The following is an 18746-nucleotide window of genomic DNA, read 5'->3' on the forward strand; positions in this document are numbered from 1 at the left end:
TTAAATTGCATTGCTGACAAGGCAGCGTGATGAAAAACTTTAGGCAGCAGGGCAGACGTGTTTCCTCCAACGGTGCAGTTGCTACTTTTGGCACTGCAGAAAAGGGTCTTTGATGAGACTGGACTTTTGAAGAGCATGCTCGCTGCAATAAAGGCACAGATCGTGTCAACTTTATTTTGATCCGCTGCTTGCACCAGAAGATAGCGACGTGCACGTGCCCTTGCTAAAGAGTTACCGCTGGCCAGTACGGGGGTCGAACCCGCGACCTTGGCGTTATTAGCACCACGCTCTAACCAGCTGAGCTAACCGGCCTGCCGCTGGTGTGTTTTCTAGCAAACTCTGTTCCCGAGCCAAATTGAGAAAACATAATCTGCCAGATAAAAGTATAGCCTTAGAGGTGCAGCCACTTTGTGTCCTCCATCCAGCTGTGTTGCTTGCCAGGGGAATTAGCTCAAATGGTAGAGCGCTCGCTTTGCATGCGAGAGGCAGCGGGATCGATGCCCGCATTCTCCAAAACCAGTGTTTCTTTGAATCCAAAAGCAATTTGACAGGTTGGCGTTGGAACTGTGGCTCCCACAATTGCTCGGTTCAAATTGTGGAGGTGCTACTACTTAGGATGCTCCATAATTTGGCAGCAAACACGCTGAAACAGCCTTGTGAGAAGCAACTCACAATTGCGTTGCAATGTGCCGCTTGACTGTTGTCTGAAGTTTTACGGGTTGAAAACCGTCGACGGAATCCATTTGAGCACTTTGAAGCAGTGCATGCAATTTGACTCCTATTTCCACGGGAATGCTGAAGACTTTCAAGACCCACTGTAAGGCAACCAAAGCTGCAACTACTGCTGCTCACCTGGACCACAGCTTCCAAAGGAGCAGGCCAACCACGAAGGGAGTCGAACCCTCAATCTTCTGATCCGAAGTCAGACGCCTTATCCTTTAAGCCACGTGGTCTTGTTGACGGTGGAAGCTTTATTTTCCACCGGGCCACATTAAATTGCATTGCTGACAAGGCAGCGTGATGAAAAACTTTAGGCAGCAGGGCAGACGTGTTTCCTCCAACGGTGCAGTTGCTACTTTTGGCACTGCAGAAAAGGGTCTTTGATGAGACTGGACTTTTGAAGAGCATGCTCGCTGCAATAAAGGCACAGATCGTGTCAACTTTATTTTGATCTGCTGCTTGCACCAGAAGATAGCGACGTGCACGTGCCCTTGCTAAAGAGTTACCGCTGGCCAGTACGGGGGGTAGAGCACTGGCTTTGCATGCTGTAGGCAGTAGGCACATATCTTCTTGTGGACGTATTAAAGTTTGTTTTTGCCTTGAGAGGTCACACTCCTAAATCATATCAGTTTGGCTGATACTAATATCAGTAGTTGAGAGGTTTTATTTCAAAAGAGTATACATGTATTAAAAAAAAAAAAAAAGTTAATGGATATTTATTGCTCAATATTTAAAAAGCATACTTGCCGGCATGGTGGAGCAGTGTTTTGTACTTAACATAGTGCAAAACAATGAGTTAACATAGCTTCCCTTTGTTCAACTGGTTTACCTCACACATTCCAAAGACATGTATGCGAGGTAAATTGGAGAGTCTTAATTGCCCATACTTTGGAATGTGTTTGTCTGTTTGTATACCTGAACAGGAATAACCTGACTAAATGCATGAGATGATCATGTCTTCTAAAATGTTACTATTTTGTATGTAAAGGACTCAAGATAAAACTCTTCATTATTTGCTCAACATGAACAAATCTGCACCTTCCTGTTGGTTGAGGTGATTTCAGGTTAATATCGATTTGATTTACACTTTTATTATTATTGTTATAATTAATTACATTGACTAACTATATTGTTATCATACTACTATAACATACACTATGTATTGTATCCTATTATTAATATTCTATTATAAAAGATAAATTCATATCTGAATGAATATATTCATTGTAGTAAATATATGTATTCATATATTCAATACTGTAGCTCAGGGTTGAGCATAGCATTAATGCTGTCAAGGGTTAGGATTTGATTCCCAATGGGGCTCCTCATGTTAAAAATGTATGCACTCATTATACTGTCAGGTGCTTTGGATAAAAGCACCCACCAAATGGCATAATGTCATATCATTTATTAACCTCCCATAATTAGTACAATAATGTCTTTGTGCCATGAAACCACATTTGTTAATTCCTCTGTATTCTAAGGAGTCACCACATTCATAACCTTGATGCAAATAATGCTTTATTTAATGCATTCCAAACACATAATTTCATCAATCATGTGTTTGTCAGGTTAACTGACAAATTGTGATTCACCGTGGCCAGCAACCGAATAATCCAGGAGTGTCCTATCTCTATCCCTCTCAAACTCTCTGTAGTGGACAGCCTGGAGGCAATACAAAAGCAGACAACTTTTTAGAGAAGATGCAAAATCCTGCCACTGGCCACCAGCAACTCAACATAGGCCCCTTGCTAATGGAAATAATCTGAGTTTTGAAACCAAATAAACATAAACAATTTCAAAAACACACAACATGTTTTTATTTAACACACAGGCATGAATTAAGCTGGAAATGAGCATAAAACCTGCCTGGCTGTAAGCAGTGATAAGAAAGAAACTAAAAATACATACAGGCTCGCCTCTTGACGTTTTCCATTTTACTGAAGGTCATTGTTTACGGGTGAAGACACAGGGTGCGTGGTTGGCCTTGAAGTAATTCCCAAACATTGCCTAACCATTCAGAGAGACAATCAAAAGATGCAGTAAATCACCATAAAGGAAGCTTATTCTGCCTTTTACTTGAGATGGAGTTGGTAAATGCACATCATAAATCAATGACGCTGCGATGGAGTACAGTAAATAAAAATACACATTGGTTTTGTAATATACTGCATACACCTCAATTCTTAGTGTATGAAGGCTTACTTCATGAAAAACTTGTATGAATACAATATAATTATTTTCTCTGGATAATGAAGCCCATTTGCCAACACTTCTAATGAATCATTTATAGGGGGATACAGAGGCAGGTATCTTTTATGATAAAATGAAGCGAGGCTTGCTTGTTCTCATGGATAAACGATGAACAAAGAGAACGGCATGGCGATGTTACTAATCATTTGTCCAATTTATGTATTTGTGTCTAACTGGAGAAATGCCTTGCCTCTCTGCTGCACTGATCTGTTAAACTGTGTGGGCTTGGGAGAGGGAGGATGAAAGCAGACTAAAACTTGTCTTTTGTGCCTATGTTGGTGTATAATGTTACACTCTTGATGTTGCTTGTTCAACAATACATGCACCTGATTATTCAGCAGCTTAGGGGACTGGAATTTGCGGAATTCTAGGAGCAAGTCGTTTACACAATAAGCATATATGCTTTTCCCTGCTATACTCTACACAACTAGAGCCATGATTTTGGAGTATGAGGCTAAATTTAATGGCCACCGTGATTGTAAAATGTCGGGAAATTGGCAGTCAGTGGCTGCCTAAAGCAATGATGGTCATGCAGCATGGGAAAGTTCTGAATTTACAGAATGTGCATTTACATTGAAGGTATGTAGCTGATTTTGCTGATTGTTCTTTATAATGATTGCAGCAATAGAATAAGCTTCAATTCTTAGATTACCAACATAAAAAAAACCCAGTAGCATGGAGGTCAAGGGCCAGAGTGATAATGCCCTGACACCATACAAAGCAAGTCCCTAGAATGATAATGTGTGAATGTTGCATGAAGAAATATGAGGAGAAAAGGTAGAAAACAACAAACAAGCATTTTCAAAGCAAGTAGAGGATTGAGATGTGAACAAGGATGATGTGACTGAGCGGGGAGAGGGGGGAGTATAAAAGAGAGTTTAGATGAAACATAGTTGGCCTCCGTATTAATCTGGAATGGTAAGGGAGTTTGGCTGGAGCATCTTCATTAGTTGTCACATTATGCTGTCTGTTACATGAAACTAACAGATACCCTCCAGCCCATAGGAACTGAGTTTTCACCCAGGCGACGGTTAAACTGAAGCTAAATGTAGCCAGTAAGAGTCATGACATACCTGGGAGTCACCAAGAGGATTTAACAAGGTGAGAGACAATTGAGAGAGAAGTCGATGGACTGGAGCGCAGCCAAAGCGTTGAACAAAGCTGATACATAGACGGGAGCCATTCCTCATGATTTGGCAACTGTGTAGCTAAAGTGCTTATGAAGCTCTAATGAGAGACACCATACATTTCTCTGAGGTTTGACTAAGAGAGACACACTGACCTCAGCTATTCTTGGCTAATTAATAATATTCCATTCATTATGATTTACGCCATAGCCCATGGGGCTTGTGAGACAAAGTATTGTGGGCCATAATTAATATTGTGACCCTTCGAGAGGGGGGTAGGTTGAGGTTTAGAGACTACAAGGTCAGAAATAGACATTATATCAAATATACTGTAAGTACTATATGTCAGCGGAAAGATAGAAACCAGAAGGCTGCTAAAACTTGCCAGTTCTCTGTGTCCATAGACATACAGTAAACTGAATGTATTTGTGTCACATATGCAAGAGCTCTTAGATAACATAAACAGATGGATGTAGTCATTTAGGGAATTGTAAAAATGGATGCTGTAAAACCCAGTGAGCCCCCCCCCCAATAGGCCTTCCGCACAGGCTCATTAGATTTATGGATTTGATCTGTTAGGGAAATGAACCTATTTTTGGGTTGGAAGACACATATATTAATTTCCTACCCCATCCAAATCTATGCAGAAAGACACATTGGTTCCACATTTAGAGCTATGGGTATTTTTCATAGTGATCTAGAGGGATAAATAAGAAGACCCCATTCCAAGAAGTGTGTTATGGATGTAGATGAGTCGATAAAGGGATGTTTGAGAGATTTTACAGTTGCAGGACTCAAATCTCTATCTCCATCAAAGAAACACAAAGATTCACCATTTCGCTTATGCCTACCATTTCACCTTCCTGAAGGAGCCTTTTGGGAGAGCGAGGAGGATGCTGATAATGTCAAGTTTTATTTTATTTTATTGTAAAAAACAAAACAAAAATGTGCAGCACATTCTGGTAGTATGAAGTGATGAGACACACCTGTATGTGACTTAATGAGCTGCTTTGTGATGGAAAAATGGTAGAGATTTACAAAAACTGTTTAGTAGGTGTGAGACCCTTCATCATTGTTAGTATCTTAATAGTCCTCTAATGTGTTATAGGCATTAGAGGCAGGGATGTTCACAGACCAGATTAAAGGTAGGTGTTCAGTCTGAGGAGAGCCGCTAGAAAATTGCCTTAAATTGACTTAAAGCTGCACTAGTCAAGATTTTTATGTAAAAATACACCCATCTTATTAGTCTAAATCACAAATTGGGGCTGCAACAGAGAAGAGCCTCACTAATTGAGACCCCGGAGAATTGTCCTACTTGCCCAAATTAATTTCAGGTGTCAGGTATAGTCAATGGCGGGAGATCTTCTCAGCACACAGGAAGTAATAAATCAAAACAAAACAATGAAATACAAAACTGTCTCCTGAACAGCAGCAAGCAGGTTCTCCATCAGTGAAAGCTGGAGTCACCAACGATGGCTGAACCTGCTACAAAAACATTTTTTTCACCACATCCACCTCACAAGTCACAAAATATAAGAAATTTAGGTCAGAGGAGTGCACGGTTTACTGATGTCACATTACATTATTTCTGGGTAATGAAGTCCTTCAAACATATTCAAAGAGTATTTTCTCACTGCCACTTGGGTCCGCCAAAGTGTGAAGTTTTTCCATTTCATTTTGGCATTAGAATAATTGCTGTTAATGTTCAGTGTAGTCACTAAGTGTGTTAGACATGAGTAAACTTTGCTAGAACTAGGTAATGTTCGGCTAATGTCAAGTCTGTTTGATTCATAATGCTTCCTCTGCATGTATGTATTTCAGTTGCAGCCCTGAACACAAAAGTAATGTTCTCTATCTTGAACTGTATACAAGTTATTAAAAGCAATTTGTTAAAGCTTTTGGGATCCGTTGGAAAATAAATATAAACAATATTTCTTGTTGAGACATGCTCATCTAATTAAACTTATCTGAGACAGGAATCAATTATTTTCAAACACCCCGAAGTGACAGCGTTATTGCCTTTTGAAGCGATACAATAACTGAGATGACAAAAATCTGATGATGTGTTTTGCAGCCTCACCTTAAAATTAGGGTGTAGGGGTACCAAGGGTGGATGTTTGGGTTTCAGAAGGGTTCAAGTGTCACTCTGGATCTGCCCCTGGCTTACATCCTTTATGGATTATGAATACAAACTCTTGACATTCCGAGTGAAACATCCACTAGTCTCATGTTTGCCTTGTTTTAGCAATTCTCAAACTTTAGGGGGGATTTCACAGGTATTCACCCAAATATTATCTTCTCTTTCAACTTTTACCTCTTTCTCCCCCAAATAAATTCCCCAATAAGGATTTGTTTTGTTTATGTTTGAATACCATTATAACACTTTTCACCCTTCTAAAAACAACTTAAAACTTTGACGTGATTTTTCTACCAGTATACCTCACTGAAGCTGTGGGGAGTGTTTTTTTTCCATGTACTTCATTTTATTGAACTCTGATTAACACAAAAGTGGTTCTCAGAATGACCTCACTCAGTGGGTAAATTCACACTAAACTCTTACTCCTAAACCACACGAGGATATGCAAAACTTCTCAAGCTTTGTTTTTTGGTAAAGTTTTCCCTTAAAGATGCTTTATGCATTATACATTACATTACAATGAAAAATGATGATCTGCCACCTATTGTTATCACGGAAGCTAAAGAGATTGAGAATGTTGAAACCTCTACTGTGTCTTTTTTGACTGTCTTCACATCTTCAGCATGTTTTTAAGAAGCTGAAGGTGTAATTCCAATTTATTTTAGAGAAAAAGTCTTTGTTTTCTTTACTTTTGCAGCTCAAAAGAGGCTGTTGCTACCACTTTTATGTCGGTACTTGATTATGGTGATGTTTTAAATTCTTGTGCCTCTTCCTAATATCTTCGTGCCTTGTACAGTGTGTATTATGGAGCACAGAGGTTTATCAGACTACAAAGCTGTCACTTATCAATGTACCTTGTCTGCTGTAAACATATTCATTGGTACACTTTCATCTATATTCATTGATACACTTTCATCTATATTCATTGGTACATTTTCATCTTTACACATACACACACTCAAACATACGCACATATACACTCTAGAACACACTACTGGCTGTGTCATAGTCCTTGCTGATGTGAGAGGTGCTGGGCAGAGACTTGAGGTACTCCATATGCCTCCTGGCATCCTCCTGGTTGTGCCTGATGTAGTAAATGATGTACGCTATCACCATTGAGAACCAGCAGAACATGGCCACAAACATGGCCACATCTGTCGTCTTCTGGTGGAAATTGCAAAAGTTGATCCCGGAGTCCAGGACCTGGATCACCGGTTGGCCCACGTACTCCTCCTGCACCGACGTATAGCAGTTCACTTCGTTCACCGTCTCGGGGTCCAGCCTCAGCTCCCTCAGCATCTCCTGCAAAGAGCACTCGCAGTGCCAGGGGTTGTTGGATAGGCGGATGCGGGCGTGGAGCTTGGCAAAGGTGTCCTTGGGCAGGCTACTGAGGTGGTTGTTAGAAAGGTCCAGGGTCCGCAGCCCCTCCAACATTCCTTCAAAGGCATCGGCGTCCACGCTCTCGATGGAATTATGAGATAGGTCCAGCTCTCTGAGGCGGTGGAGGCCTTTGAAGGCCTGCTTGGGGATGTGTCTGATCCGGTTAGATGAGAGGAGGAGAATAACAGTGTCCTTGGGCAAATTTGGTGGGACATTCTCCAAGTTGCGTGAAGTACACTGCACCACCATTCCATTCCTGTCCGTACAGTGGCAGCTCTTGGGGCAAGCAGACGCTGCAATCATCATCATTGACAGAAGCCACAATGTTCCCACAAAGTAAAGAGAACCACAGGAAGGAAGTTTTATGGATGGCCTGTGTCTTTGAGAGGCCCCCATTAGTCTGGGCATTGATGGCTAAAGTTTCATTTTCATGACACTTGTCTTTGTTCATCCAGACTAAAGAGGCACAACTGCAGACTTACACATTATCATTTGTCATTTACCTTGACAGTTATGGATAGCCATCCACTCATCCAAGAGAAATGGACTAAGTGGCTAAAGGTTTGCATACTAACTGAATAATGTTAAAGTAGAATACAGCTGAAGTAATCCATTGAAGAATAAAGGGAAGGGCAGTTTTTGACAGACCAAGTTATAACTGTATCCAGGGAGGGAGGGCATATCTTCTCCCATGATGGGAAGAAATCTGTGTGTGAGAAAGACAGATAGAGAGAGCTGTCAAGCCTTTCCACAAAGTTCAAGTTAATTCAGTCTTAATATTTACGATTTTGTTTCTTTTACATTTTTCTGGTCCTTTACTCTTTAAAAATGTGACACCTTCTGGTACCTGACATGAACATACAACTCACTGGAATATTATTGAAGTTCTTTGCTAACTAAAGCCTTGTACTTAAAAGAGTTAAAAGAGTGTTTTATCAGGTGTAACACAAAGACACTGACAAGATAATCTATGTTCATACTGCAGGTGAAAGGAAGGTGATGTGCAGTACCACTGTACAATATAGCCTTTCATGAGGTTCCTATAACCTCCTACATGCATTTCTGAATTATTCTGATATTTCTAATTATTATTTTATTCAGTGTTTGGTCATGTCATTTTATAATGCCTATTCAGTACTATTGATTTGCCTTATTCAAAATAATCCTTGGAGACAGGGCCAGTAAAGTTCAAGATTATCATAATAATGGCACATTTACAGTATGGGTCCCTTTACTCAGGTTTGTCCTCGTGATAAAATGAAAAGCTATTAAACAAGGTGAGTCACTGATTAATATGCAAGAGATTAACTTTCCAACAGTGACTTGTGATAAAAAAAATTGTGACTGTAGGCTATAAGATTAACGATTCTGTTATGGATGCTGGTTATGTGAGAGCAGTGAAGATCAGAATGCAAACCAAAATTACTATATAGCCAAATGCATTGGTGGGGACACAAAATTACAAATAAAAATTAAACAAACGTTTTGATTAGGATAATGATGATGATGATGATGATGATAGTCAAACAAGTTGTTCCAAAACAGTTTCTCATAACTTGGGAGGCAAAAAGAACAATAGTAATCCTGTAACACATTTCAGATGGATACTATACAAATATCTCAACAAAACTTCTACAATTCCCTTTAGGGTTATTAGGGATATTATAATGATACCATAGAAGAAGAAAAAAACATAAAGTACAATATAGCCACTATAAACTCACTTTTAAATACAGGCATACTATAAGTCCTTATAGGAATATTAAAGGAATATTATAGTGAGATAGCAGATCATAGGAGATAAAAACAAAACACCATTAACATTGAAATGGCTGCTTTAAACTTGAGTAGCCTATAGTACTTTTATTGAGTAGGCTACGATAGACAGACTCCCTATAGGAATATTATAGTGATTTTTTGACAGTGATGTAGTGGCAAATAAAAAGGTCGGCAAATTATAACCTCCAGCCCGTGATAATCTTAAGGCAAACAACCACTAACAGAAACAAAAATCAATTAGCTAATTTATGCTTTTTCCTTGAAATATAACTTACATGGTAACTTACACTTCATACTACTTCCTATGATGTATTTACCTCATTAAGATTTATGTCAGCCAAAAACAGATGGGTGAACGCTATTTAGCAAATACAATTTGGGTAAAGTGAGTTTAGATGGGTACCTCTGCTAAGGAAGATATTTTATCTTACCAGCACCTACCTGATAGCTTTACACTGTCCGGTTTAGATCCACAATCACGGGAGAGCTTTTTTATTAGGCATCCACAAATGGAGGAGAAAAAAAAGAAACCAATTCACTTTATCCATTGTTTCAAATAAAATGAGCGCACCTCCACGCCATCTGAGTCATATGCGAAGAGTACAGTCAATTCAAGAGTCATGATCCTCCTAAATCGCTATATTGAAACCCCTGTCATTGGTTTGCAGCAGCTGTGTATCTGCTGTCGGTGTATCTGGCTGTGCGCAGAGGCGCAGCAGTGAAGTTGCACCGCTGTGGTCCCATTACTTCACCTCCCTTGCGTAAAAAGGCATCCCTACTGTGTGTGTTACCGGGGAAAAACATACTCGGTAACACATATAGGGTTGGTCAATCAAAAGGTAAACAGACCTCCAGTCGGTGATCATCATAAGGAAAACAACCACCAATATGAACAAAAAGTCAATTTTGATTAAAGCATTAATTTATGCTTTTCCTCCTTAAAAGACCGTACATTTATATAACTTGCATCAGTTTGATACTAGCCTACTTATTATGATGTACTATAAATTTATCTCATAAAGATTTATATATCTGTCTACAAAGGTGGGTAAACTCTACACATTTGGTTAAATTGAGTTTAGGTGGGTTGACACTCCAATATATCATTCATTGATGATATAGTGGAGTCCAAAAAATATGGAAGCTATATCTACAAAAATATATAAAATGATATGCAATGCAATGCAATAGCCCTTACGAAAACCCCCCCCCACAAAAAACTATAGTAATCCTATAAAGATGCTATACAAATATTACAGCAAAACTACAAAATCCTATAATAATGACTATAATAATACCTTATAGATCATATCTTCTACCATTATATCACTATAAACTCACTAAGTACCATAGACAAACTATAAATCCCTGTAAAAATATTATAGTGATATCATAGCAATATCATAGGAGATATAAAAAAAATACCATAAAGTACAATATAAACTCTCTGTTCAGCACCACATGTACACTGCAGGTCCCTAAAGGAATATTAGAGTGATTTTTCATCACAGTTTAGTTGCGCAGCTGTCCCATCACTGAGTGAAATGCCTACATCAATTTTGTTGTGTGTCAATATTCTTGTGAGGATGGAACTTCTCTCACCTCTGGGAGAGCCTATATTGGCAAGATCCCACCTCAGGGGGCAGAGACAACCAGTCTATGTTAGGCTGGATTTGGTTTTATAAATAAATGCCTGTTTTGCTGCTCTGATATTACACAACAGTGATTAAACTTATATCCAGTTCTTGGAAGCTTTTCCATTGTCTGTTCTAAACAGCCGGTGTCTGGTAGCTCTTTCCTGGGAAAAATCCTCTGCTGCACAGGAAATGATGCTTTGTAAGTTTCCAGTTTGTTTGGAATAAACAGAAGAAGAAGAACTGGGTAGTTAGCATTCAGCGATAGCCACCATGGCTGAACAGACAAAGAAAAGAGCGCCACCTACAGAAACTCAAACTGTGGTGCAGAAACACCACAGCAATGAGCGCTGAGCACCAAAGATGAAGACAAAATAATAATAAAAAAGGGTTCTATTCTTGCGGATTATTACTTTAAGCAGGCATTTAATGCATGTTGGAAAAACAAATCAGTTTCTCTCTTCCGTTCATCATGCCTTATGGCAGAGGATCCCAAAATGTCAAGAACCCCCAAATAGATACATATTAAACCATGGTTTTATTTTGTTAGATATGATTTAGTCCAGAGCAAGACAACTGTTTACACTATTGGTGGGGAGATGACAGTGGTTAGAGTGAAACCTTCAGATCAGAACAGTCATTCCCATATCATTCTCGCTCTTTATTATATTCAAATTAAATAATAGTGAAATTAAACTATTCCTCATTTTGCTGGAGGACCTCCTGGAACCCCTCTAAGGACCCCTGGAGGTCCAAACCCCCATTTTGGGAACAAACCACTGCCTTATTCTCCTCATGCTCTGTCTCTGTGACTGATTGTTTGCCCCGTGTGTCACACTCAGTCATTCTTCATATACCTTGATTATAATTGTCCTGCCCTGACAGAGAATTTCAATACAGAGCCTGTCACATACACAATGACAAAAGACCTTTAAACGTACTTTCAGCTGTATCCCTCTAATGCAAAGAGCACCTGAATGCAGCAAGTGCTTTGCAAAGCATCTGTATGATTAAATGGCCACCCATGTGCAAAGTTCAGCTCTGTCAATTTTGCTGAAAGGCAGAAGCATTGATTATATCGACTACTGAAGAATTATAGTGCATATGAGTTTACTTTACCCTTCTAACTGTGGCAGTATCCAGAATTTAGGGCACACTTATAGATGTCAAAACAAACAACGCCATTGCTTAATCCTGGGCCATCAGGGTGATAGATTTAATTCACATTGTCTGGTGTTCAAGTTGCATCTAGTTGAAACTTGCCAAGGCATTTGTTTAACACCCTTAGTCATCTTGTCGGGATTCTGGCAAAAGTCCTGTCTGGTAACCCATCCTGAATTCAGGCTCCTCCCCTGGATCACAATGATATGGAGCTGAGCCAGTTCAGGGTGGTTTGCCAGGTAAGCATTATTGAGTGAGTGAGTTTGTCATAATCCAATTCGTGAGGTGTATTTTTTGTTCAAAAATATGACAGAAATTAATTTAATTCCAATTACATTTGTGGCATGGAACAAGAAAATATATAATATATATTAATATATAATGCAATTTTGTCATCATTCTGCCCCATCTGCGTTTCCTGCATCCTTTGTTATAAATGACATTGTGAAGTCACTCTCTGAAAGCAGCACTGTGCTGCCCTACAGTATATATTGACCTCTCCGGAGCCACAGTTGATAATGCTTTGCTGCTGCAGAGACTATCTGACATTGGATTTTGCTCACTCTGCCTCCGATTGCTTTCAGAATCACTTACAAGGCAGGACACAGCGTGTTTCAGCACCATCACCCCACATACAACCTCAGTCTAAAAGCAGAAGCCCATGCTATGCTGGAGAGCCCCCACAAGGCCGCTGCAAGGCATTTGCAGATGCTTTTAGATTTGCACATTGTCCCTCTCGTTGCTTTGACATGAGTCCTTTGCATCGTAGAGAAGGTTGTCTGTAAGCAGCTTACAGCAATGCTGAGTGATAGCATGGACTCACTCCAATTTCCATACAGAGCCAACAGAGGGGTAGAGAATGCCGGCTTTACATCCCGGACAGTCTCTCCATACGTTAACACTGCTGATAGTTCATTTTTAACCCTTATTGAACCAGGTAAATTGACTGAAGAGAGCACATTCTTCTGCCCAGTGCAACCACAGTCTCTTGGCCACCCAGAAATCGGAGTCTTGTTTCTTGAAGAAGCTGTAAAGGGAAAGGAGGAATTGATTTGTTCACTTGAGCTTCAGGGTGTTGTGACTAACATTTTAGTGTAAAAACAGGCAATAAAGCTTCTTAAATGGAACTTTTGGCTGGGTATTTTCCTGCCTGCACATAGTGTCTGCTGGGAAAGGCACCAATTCCCTGCGACCCTGAAAAAGAATAAATGGGTAATGAAAATGATTGAATGAATGAAAGAAACTGAACTTTTGTGTTTTTTTTTAATGGAGCAGTTTACCTGACTCTCGACTGTCAGAAGTAGGGCAGATTCCAAGTTTTCTAGCAAGGCACCAAGTGGCACATGGTTTCCTCTCAAGTCACTGAGGAGCTGGATGTCATATCATTGCATTATGGGATCAATAGGCTCCAATGTAGACTCTGAAGATGACTTAAACTGCAGCCTTTTTTTCAGCTGTTGAATTTGGCCATGCTACAGTGTAGAATCCTGACCAAAATGTCAGCTGTCCCACTGCAGTGTCTTTCATAATGGAGATTCTGGCAGAGATTAAGAAGTACTTGCCATTAAATGTGACACCTAGTCTTAAAAATGGCTGCTGAGGAATGGTTCCTGTTGAAGTACTTTGCTAACTGAAGGCCTATAGGTCTATAAAGTGGTATAATTTTAGATGCTCCCGTGTCAGCAATCATCCATCCTGCTGAAGTGTCCTTGAGCAAGACATTGAATCCCTACCAGCTGCAGGGCTGCTGTTCTGCAGCTGAGCCTGACCTCTGACCTCCCTGTGGAGAGGGGCCAGAGAAAAGACAAATTTCTCATTCAGGGCTCAATTGAGTATGACAAACAATTCATGATAAGTTGCATTTTTGAAATACTGAGTTATGAATATGAGATCACATTAAAAAAAAATGAATATGTATTATAAACATGAAGAGGTGGAAAAGAAGCGGATCCAAGGCACTCTTCTAGTACAAAAAATCCAAAAGCCTTTACTTTAATGGCTGATGCATGGCATAAACATTAAAAAAAACCTGTAGTAATGACTTGAGCCATTAAAATAAAGGCTTTTAAATTGCCTTGGATCCACTTTTTCCCCATCTGTTTGTTTGCAATCCTGACACCCCATTTCCAGTGAGCACCTCTCCATACTACATTGAAGCCAAGGCAGCATTCCTTTAATGGGCTTGAATGAATATGTATTGTTGTGAATGAAACTATTCATTTTTTGTTTCTATCTCTTATCCCAATGAGGAAGAGGTCAATCACATACATACACACATTTGTATTACTAAACTTGTGAACACCTTCATTGGCTACATTTATTCCCTAACCTAAGTCCCTAACATGACTGAGCATAACTGGCCATTTTTGACCTGGAACCCGACTTTCCCATCTTTTTAAATTATTAGTATTATTGATTTTGATGAAAATGTCCTCAATTGCTTCACCATAGAGCTATGTATGTCTTGCTTGCCAGGATGCCCAGATCCAATACAGTCCTATATATAGCCAATGGACTCTCTAAAAATCAACCCCAAAAGCGCCCAAAGCATGTCTTTTTCAACACATTGCTTTCTCACTCTGTAATGAAACATGTTAGTAAAAAGATGTAAATTAAAATCATATGCCACCTTTAGCACTTCCTTATTTACTCTTTGCTGCGTCTGCCTGTCTACATGTGCAGCTGTGTAAAATAGTGCAAAATAAGTAGTGAAAGTTTTCAGGCCGTGGGTAAACTGAAAATAAAATACAAGCATGTCTACGAGGATTTTTCTCATCCTTTTAACCTTGTGAGGAAATTTGGTCCTTATAAGTACAGAAATACAAGAACACACAAGCTCTGGCCACACATTGTAATGCACTTATACGCTTTGCCAATTTCTGCTTGTTAAAAGCACAGTGTAAATTAATTTTACTTGACTTTAGATGCTTCATTCTAGTTCTTGTTTGTTGTGTGACAGCACTTGACTTCTCATTCAGGGTTACCATCCGCTGCAGGGGCAACACCATAAACCCTGATACACACTGTGAAGCTTTGCGCTGGATCTTGGCCAACAATTATGGCCCGCCTAGTTATCAACTTACAAGACAGCTTCTTGGCTCTCACAAAGAACTTAATCCAGCCCTCTATCCACCCCTGAGTCCAGGATGAAAACCATCATCCGTTTCGTCAGAGCTATCGGCATCCCTGTCTCACCAGCGTAAACTTTTAACTCTGAAAACCTTCATCAAATTTCCTGGCATTGTCCTGCGCTCAAATTTAAGCCGTCAATGTTCTAGTAAGATAAACTCAGAGGTATTCATTGCTTCATTGCTATGCCACACACTATAAAGTAGAGATAATACACAGAGAAACCTTATCTTCTCCCCTGAAATTGCTATTTAGTTTCAGAACTTTTTCACCTGTCTAATGCTCGCTCCTGCATCGCTGCCCACCTGGACTCAAATCTCTTAGGCAGAGTTGGAAAAACAAGAAAAAAAAGAGTTTACTGTTTAGCCTCATGAATTTATCCACTCTCTCCCTCCCCTGTTTCTTCTAACATCCGAGCCAGGTTTCTGCATAGGTGTCTAGTTTAATAGCAGAAGAGATGGTTGCATTCTATCCTATGTTTGTGTAAATGCCTGGTCTGAGGTGCTGAATCACTCGTCCCCCCCTGGGAGCTGTCTGCGGTCATGATGCTTGACTTCCACTCCTGAAAAGCAATCTATAGGTTCAAAGGCAGGGGCAGCTCATTAAAATGACCCTTTTACTGTCTTTAACTGAGGAGGGGAGAAGCTTTCAATGCTGTCCTTTTTTTGTTGAGGTATCTATCTATCTATCTATCTATCTATCTATCTATCTATCTATCTATCTATCTATCTATCTATCTATCTCACCAGGAAAGGATTATGTAACAATAACATGACTTGGACACGCTATTTTCACATGAAAATGTTAACTAACAGTTAAGTTTAGGCATGTAAAATAACGTTGGTTAAGGTTTGGATTGAGGTTAGGGTTTGGTGTAGGCAACTAAAACTTTGTTTAAGGTTATGGTTAAAGTTTTGGTCATGGTGAAATAAGAAAAACCTTTGCTGAAGATGAAAACTTTCACAGTAAAAAAACTTGTTGGCATGAGTTGAGACTCAGAGTTGAAGGTAAATGAATCTGCCCCCCTTTGAGAACCAATGCTCCAAACAGTACAGGCATGCTGGACCTCTTAAATGTATTACAGGCAATATTAAATTTACTTTTTTTTACGTACTTTCCAATAAAACCGGAGTGCTGTCTTTCTTCAAATGGGGAGATTAGATTTACCCTCATTTAAATTCCATCATCTAATTACCATAATCGCTTGCCATACAATAATTAGCTGTATTCAATAACTGTATCAAATTCGTTCCGGGGGGAGGGTTTACTCTACATAAACCTATCTCAGATTGCGGTTCAATCAGGACTATGTGTATGCAGTGGGGTAAGAACTGGTGTGAAGTCAAGCATTTGCTTTAAGAAGTAACAAAAATAGACACCAATGAGACACAAGAGAAAAACAGATCACAGAAAGAAAAAATGAAACTTTATTTGTTTTTATACTTACCAACACTTTGAAATTAAAACCTATGTAATTACTCACAACTAATATAGATCTGCACATAGCAAATAAATCAATTGAAAATAGTTACCAAGCTCTATCACTTTTTTCCAAACTGCAACACACACAAACAAAAGCTGAAAAAAAAAAAAAAACATGTCTAGTCATTCTTTTTTTGCTGCTGTTGCTGCTGCATGGAAAGTGGATAAATTTGAAAAATCATTTTCAATAAGCTACACAATTCCCCTGTAATCTATGCTAATAAGGAAATAACTGAATAAATAATTGCACATTGCACCCTATTATTGCATCAGTTGCAGTTTATAAGTTTGTTTCAGAGTTGTATACTCAGGCATATACACAAATGTAAATACGGTTTTCAAACACTGAGTAACACATGAATATTGATGTTATTGAAATCACACCGCCATCACTAACAACTCAGTATTCCTGCGTAGTAATCAAATTCATATTATACAACGGGTAGCTTCAGCCAACAAATCTGATTTGTCAAATACGTGCTCCGTGCTAATAATCCCTAAAAAGCTTGGATAGCCATGCTTTATGGTTTGCTATGCTAACTCTTGTGGTAATGAGGGAGCGTTTCTCGTTTTCTCCTGTTTTATATTCGTATGTATGTATACCATGGTGGAGAAAACCTTTTCGACGGTACGCGTGCGTTGATAACCGTTGTATAAAAGCAATAATACCCTTGAGGATGTTCTTTACTCTGATCCTGGGTACTTCGAAAAGAATGCCCTCTTAGGTATTACTGTTATGTCTTTGAGCTGAACTGTTCTAAAAAGCAAGTTTGCCAAAACATAATTTCAACTTGTTCATATGACAAACATTCCATTGAAGTACAAGCTATGACAACTTTAAAAATAAAAAATGAAACAGATAACACAAACCCATAATTTCAATGCTAGTACTACTACTTCAGTTTACATCAAAATGTAAGAATTATTGCAGAATAATCATTGACTATGCATCGTTCAGTATATTGTTAATACAGCATTTGGTCCATTTACATAATCACATTTATATCATCAAAGCGCTTAAGACCCAAAGTTAAGCTTGGCATAGGCTACTGAAAAAGAAAGTAGTGGTTTGCATGAACAAATTGAGACATGTACATTGAAAATGCAGAATGTTGCTGTGTTTGAAATAAGTTGGACAGTGGATAATCGACTCGTGATTAGACAATAACATTCAACAGCTGTTTGTATGCGTCAACACTTAATTGAGCTCAGCTGAAGCTCGGAAATGAGATGACTCAAACTGTCCAATATATTTAGAGCATCCTCATGAGTATATGCGAGGGATCATTGAAATACTGAATCATACCAAATATCATCCACACCTCCCTCTCAAATGAAATACAGTACATCAAAACAAATTAAGCTTAAGTTTCATGATCAACAAACAAAAGTCATATGTGCATCACCATACCATAAATAAATACATACTGGTTTTACTGTGGCGCAAAAGCCAGCAAAGCAGGAATTGTCATCCAACCTGTCCTTTAAATAAAAACAATTAAGTTGCTGACATAGTCGTGACAATAAAAGACATTCAAACCTAAAGCATCAAATCAACCGTATGACAAAAAAAGAACATGACAGATGAACAATCGTGAAAAAGAGACTGAGTGGTCACGTCCGCCCAGGCCCCACGGGTTCCCCCCAATGAACCCCTGAACATTCCTTGGCCCCAAAAATACCATTCGGCTTCGTCCAAACGTTTACGCCTCGTCGCCGCTTAGATTCGGCTTCTTTCCCTTGTTCCTCGCTCCCTCATAAAAACCTCCACCTCGACCCTAAAACGCGTTGCCGGGTAAAAACAGCAGCCTACTGCTACGACTGTACTGTGGACAAGGGAAGGAAGCCGTTCAGTTTGGACACAGCACTGGGTTTTTAAGTCCAACTAATTCCTCCCACATCAGAGGCAGTCCAGAGTAAAGTGTTGAATAGTCTATTGCATGA

General features: G+C 39.3%; 1 protein-coding gene and 2 non-coding genes across 3 annotated transcripts; 1 reads left to right on the top strand and 2 right to left on the bottom strand.

The window, feature by feature from the left end:
- Window positions 1-238: 238 nt before the first annotated feature.
- Window positions 239-312, bottom strand: trnai-aau (transfer RNA isoleucine (anticodon AAU)). Its single transcript has one exon. It is a non-coding gene; the product is annotated as a tRNA-Ile (tRNA).
- A 128-nt stretch (window positions 313-440) lies between these two features.
- On the top strand, window positions 441-513 carry trnaa-ugc (transfer RNA alanine (anticodon UGC)). The gene has a single exon. It is a non-coding gene; the product is annotated as a tRNA-Ala (tRNA).
- Window positions 514-7218: 6705 nt separating this feature from the next.
- Window positions 7219-8013, bottom strand: LOC139655655 (leucine-rich repeat-containing protein 3-like). The gene has a single exon (XM_071533106.1). It carries the CDS (start codon window positions 8011-8013, stop codon window positions 7219-7221), a length of 795 nt encoding a protein of 264 aa, XP_071389207.1.
- Between the last annotated feature and the right edge of the window lie 10733 nt (window positions 8014-18746).

This window comes from Centroberyx affinis, unplaced genomic scaffold (assembly GCF_046629955.1).
Source record: "Centroberyx affinis isolate AG114_WGS23_722 - 3 ecotype Tasmania unplaced genomic scaffold, CSIRO-AGI_Caff_v1 ptg002323l_1, whole genome shotgun sequence".
Taxonomy (NCBI): domain Eukaryota; kingdom Metazoa; phylum Chordata; class Actinopteri; order Beryciformes; family Berycidae; genus Centroberyx; species Centroberyx affinis.

What these genes read in the sequence shown, in the direction of transcription:
- LOC139655655 (XM_071533106.1), bottom strand. Translation starts at nt 8,013, where the DNA reads ATGGGGGCCTCTCAAAGACACAGGCCATCCATAAAACTTCCTTCCTGT.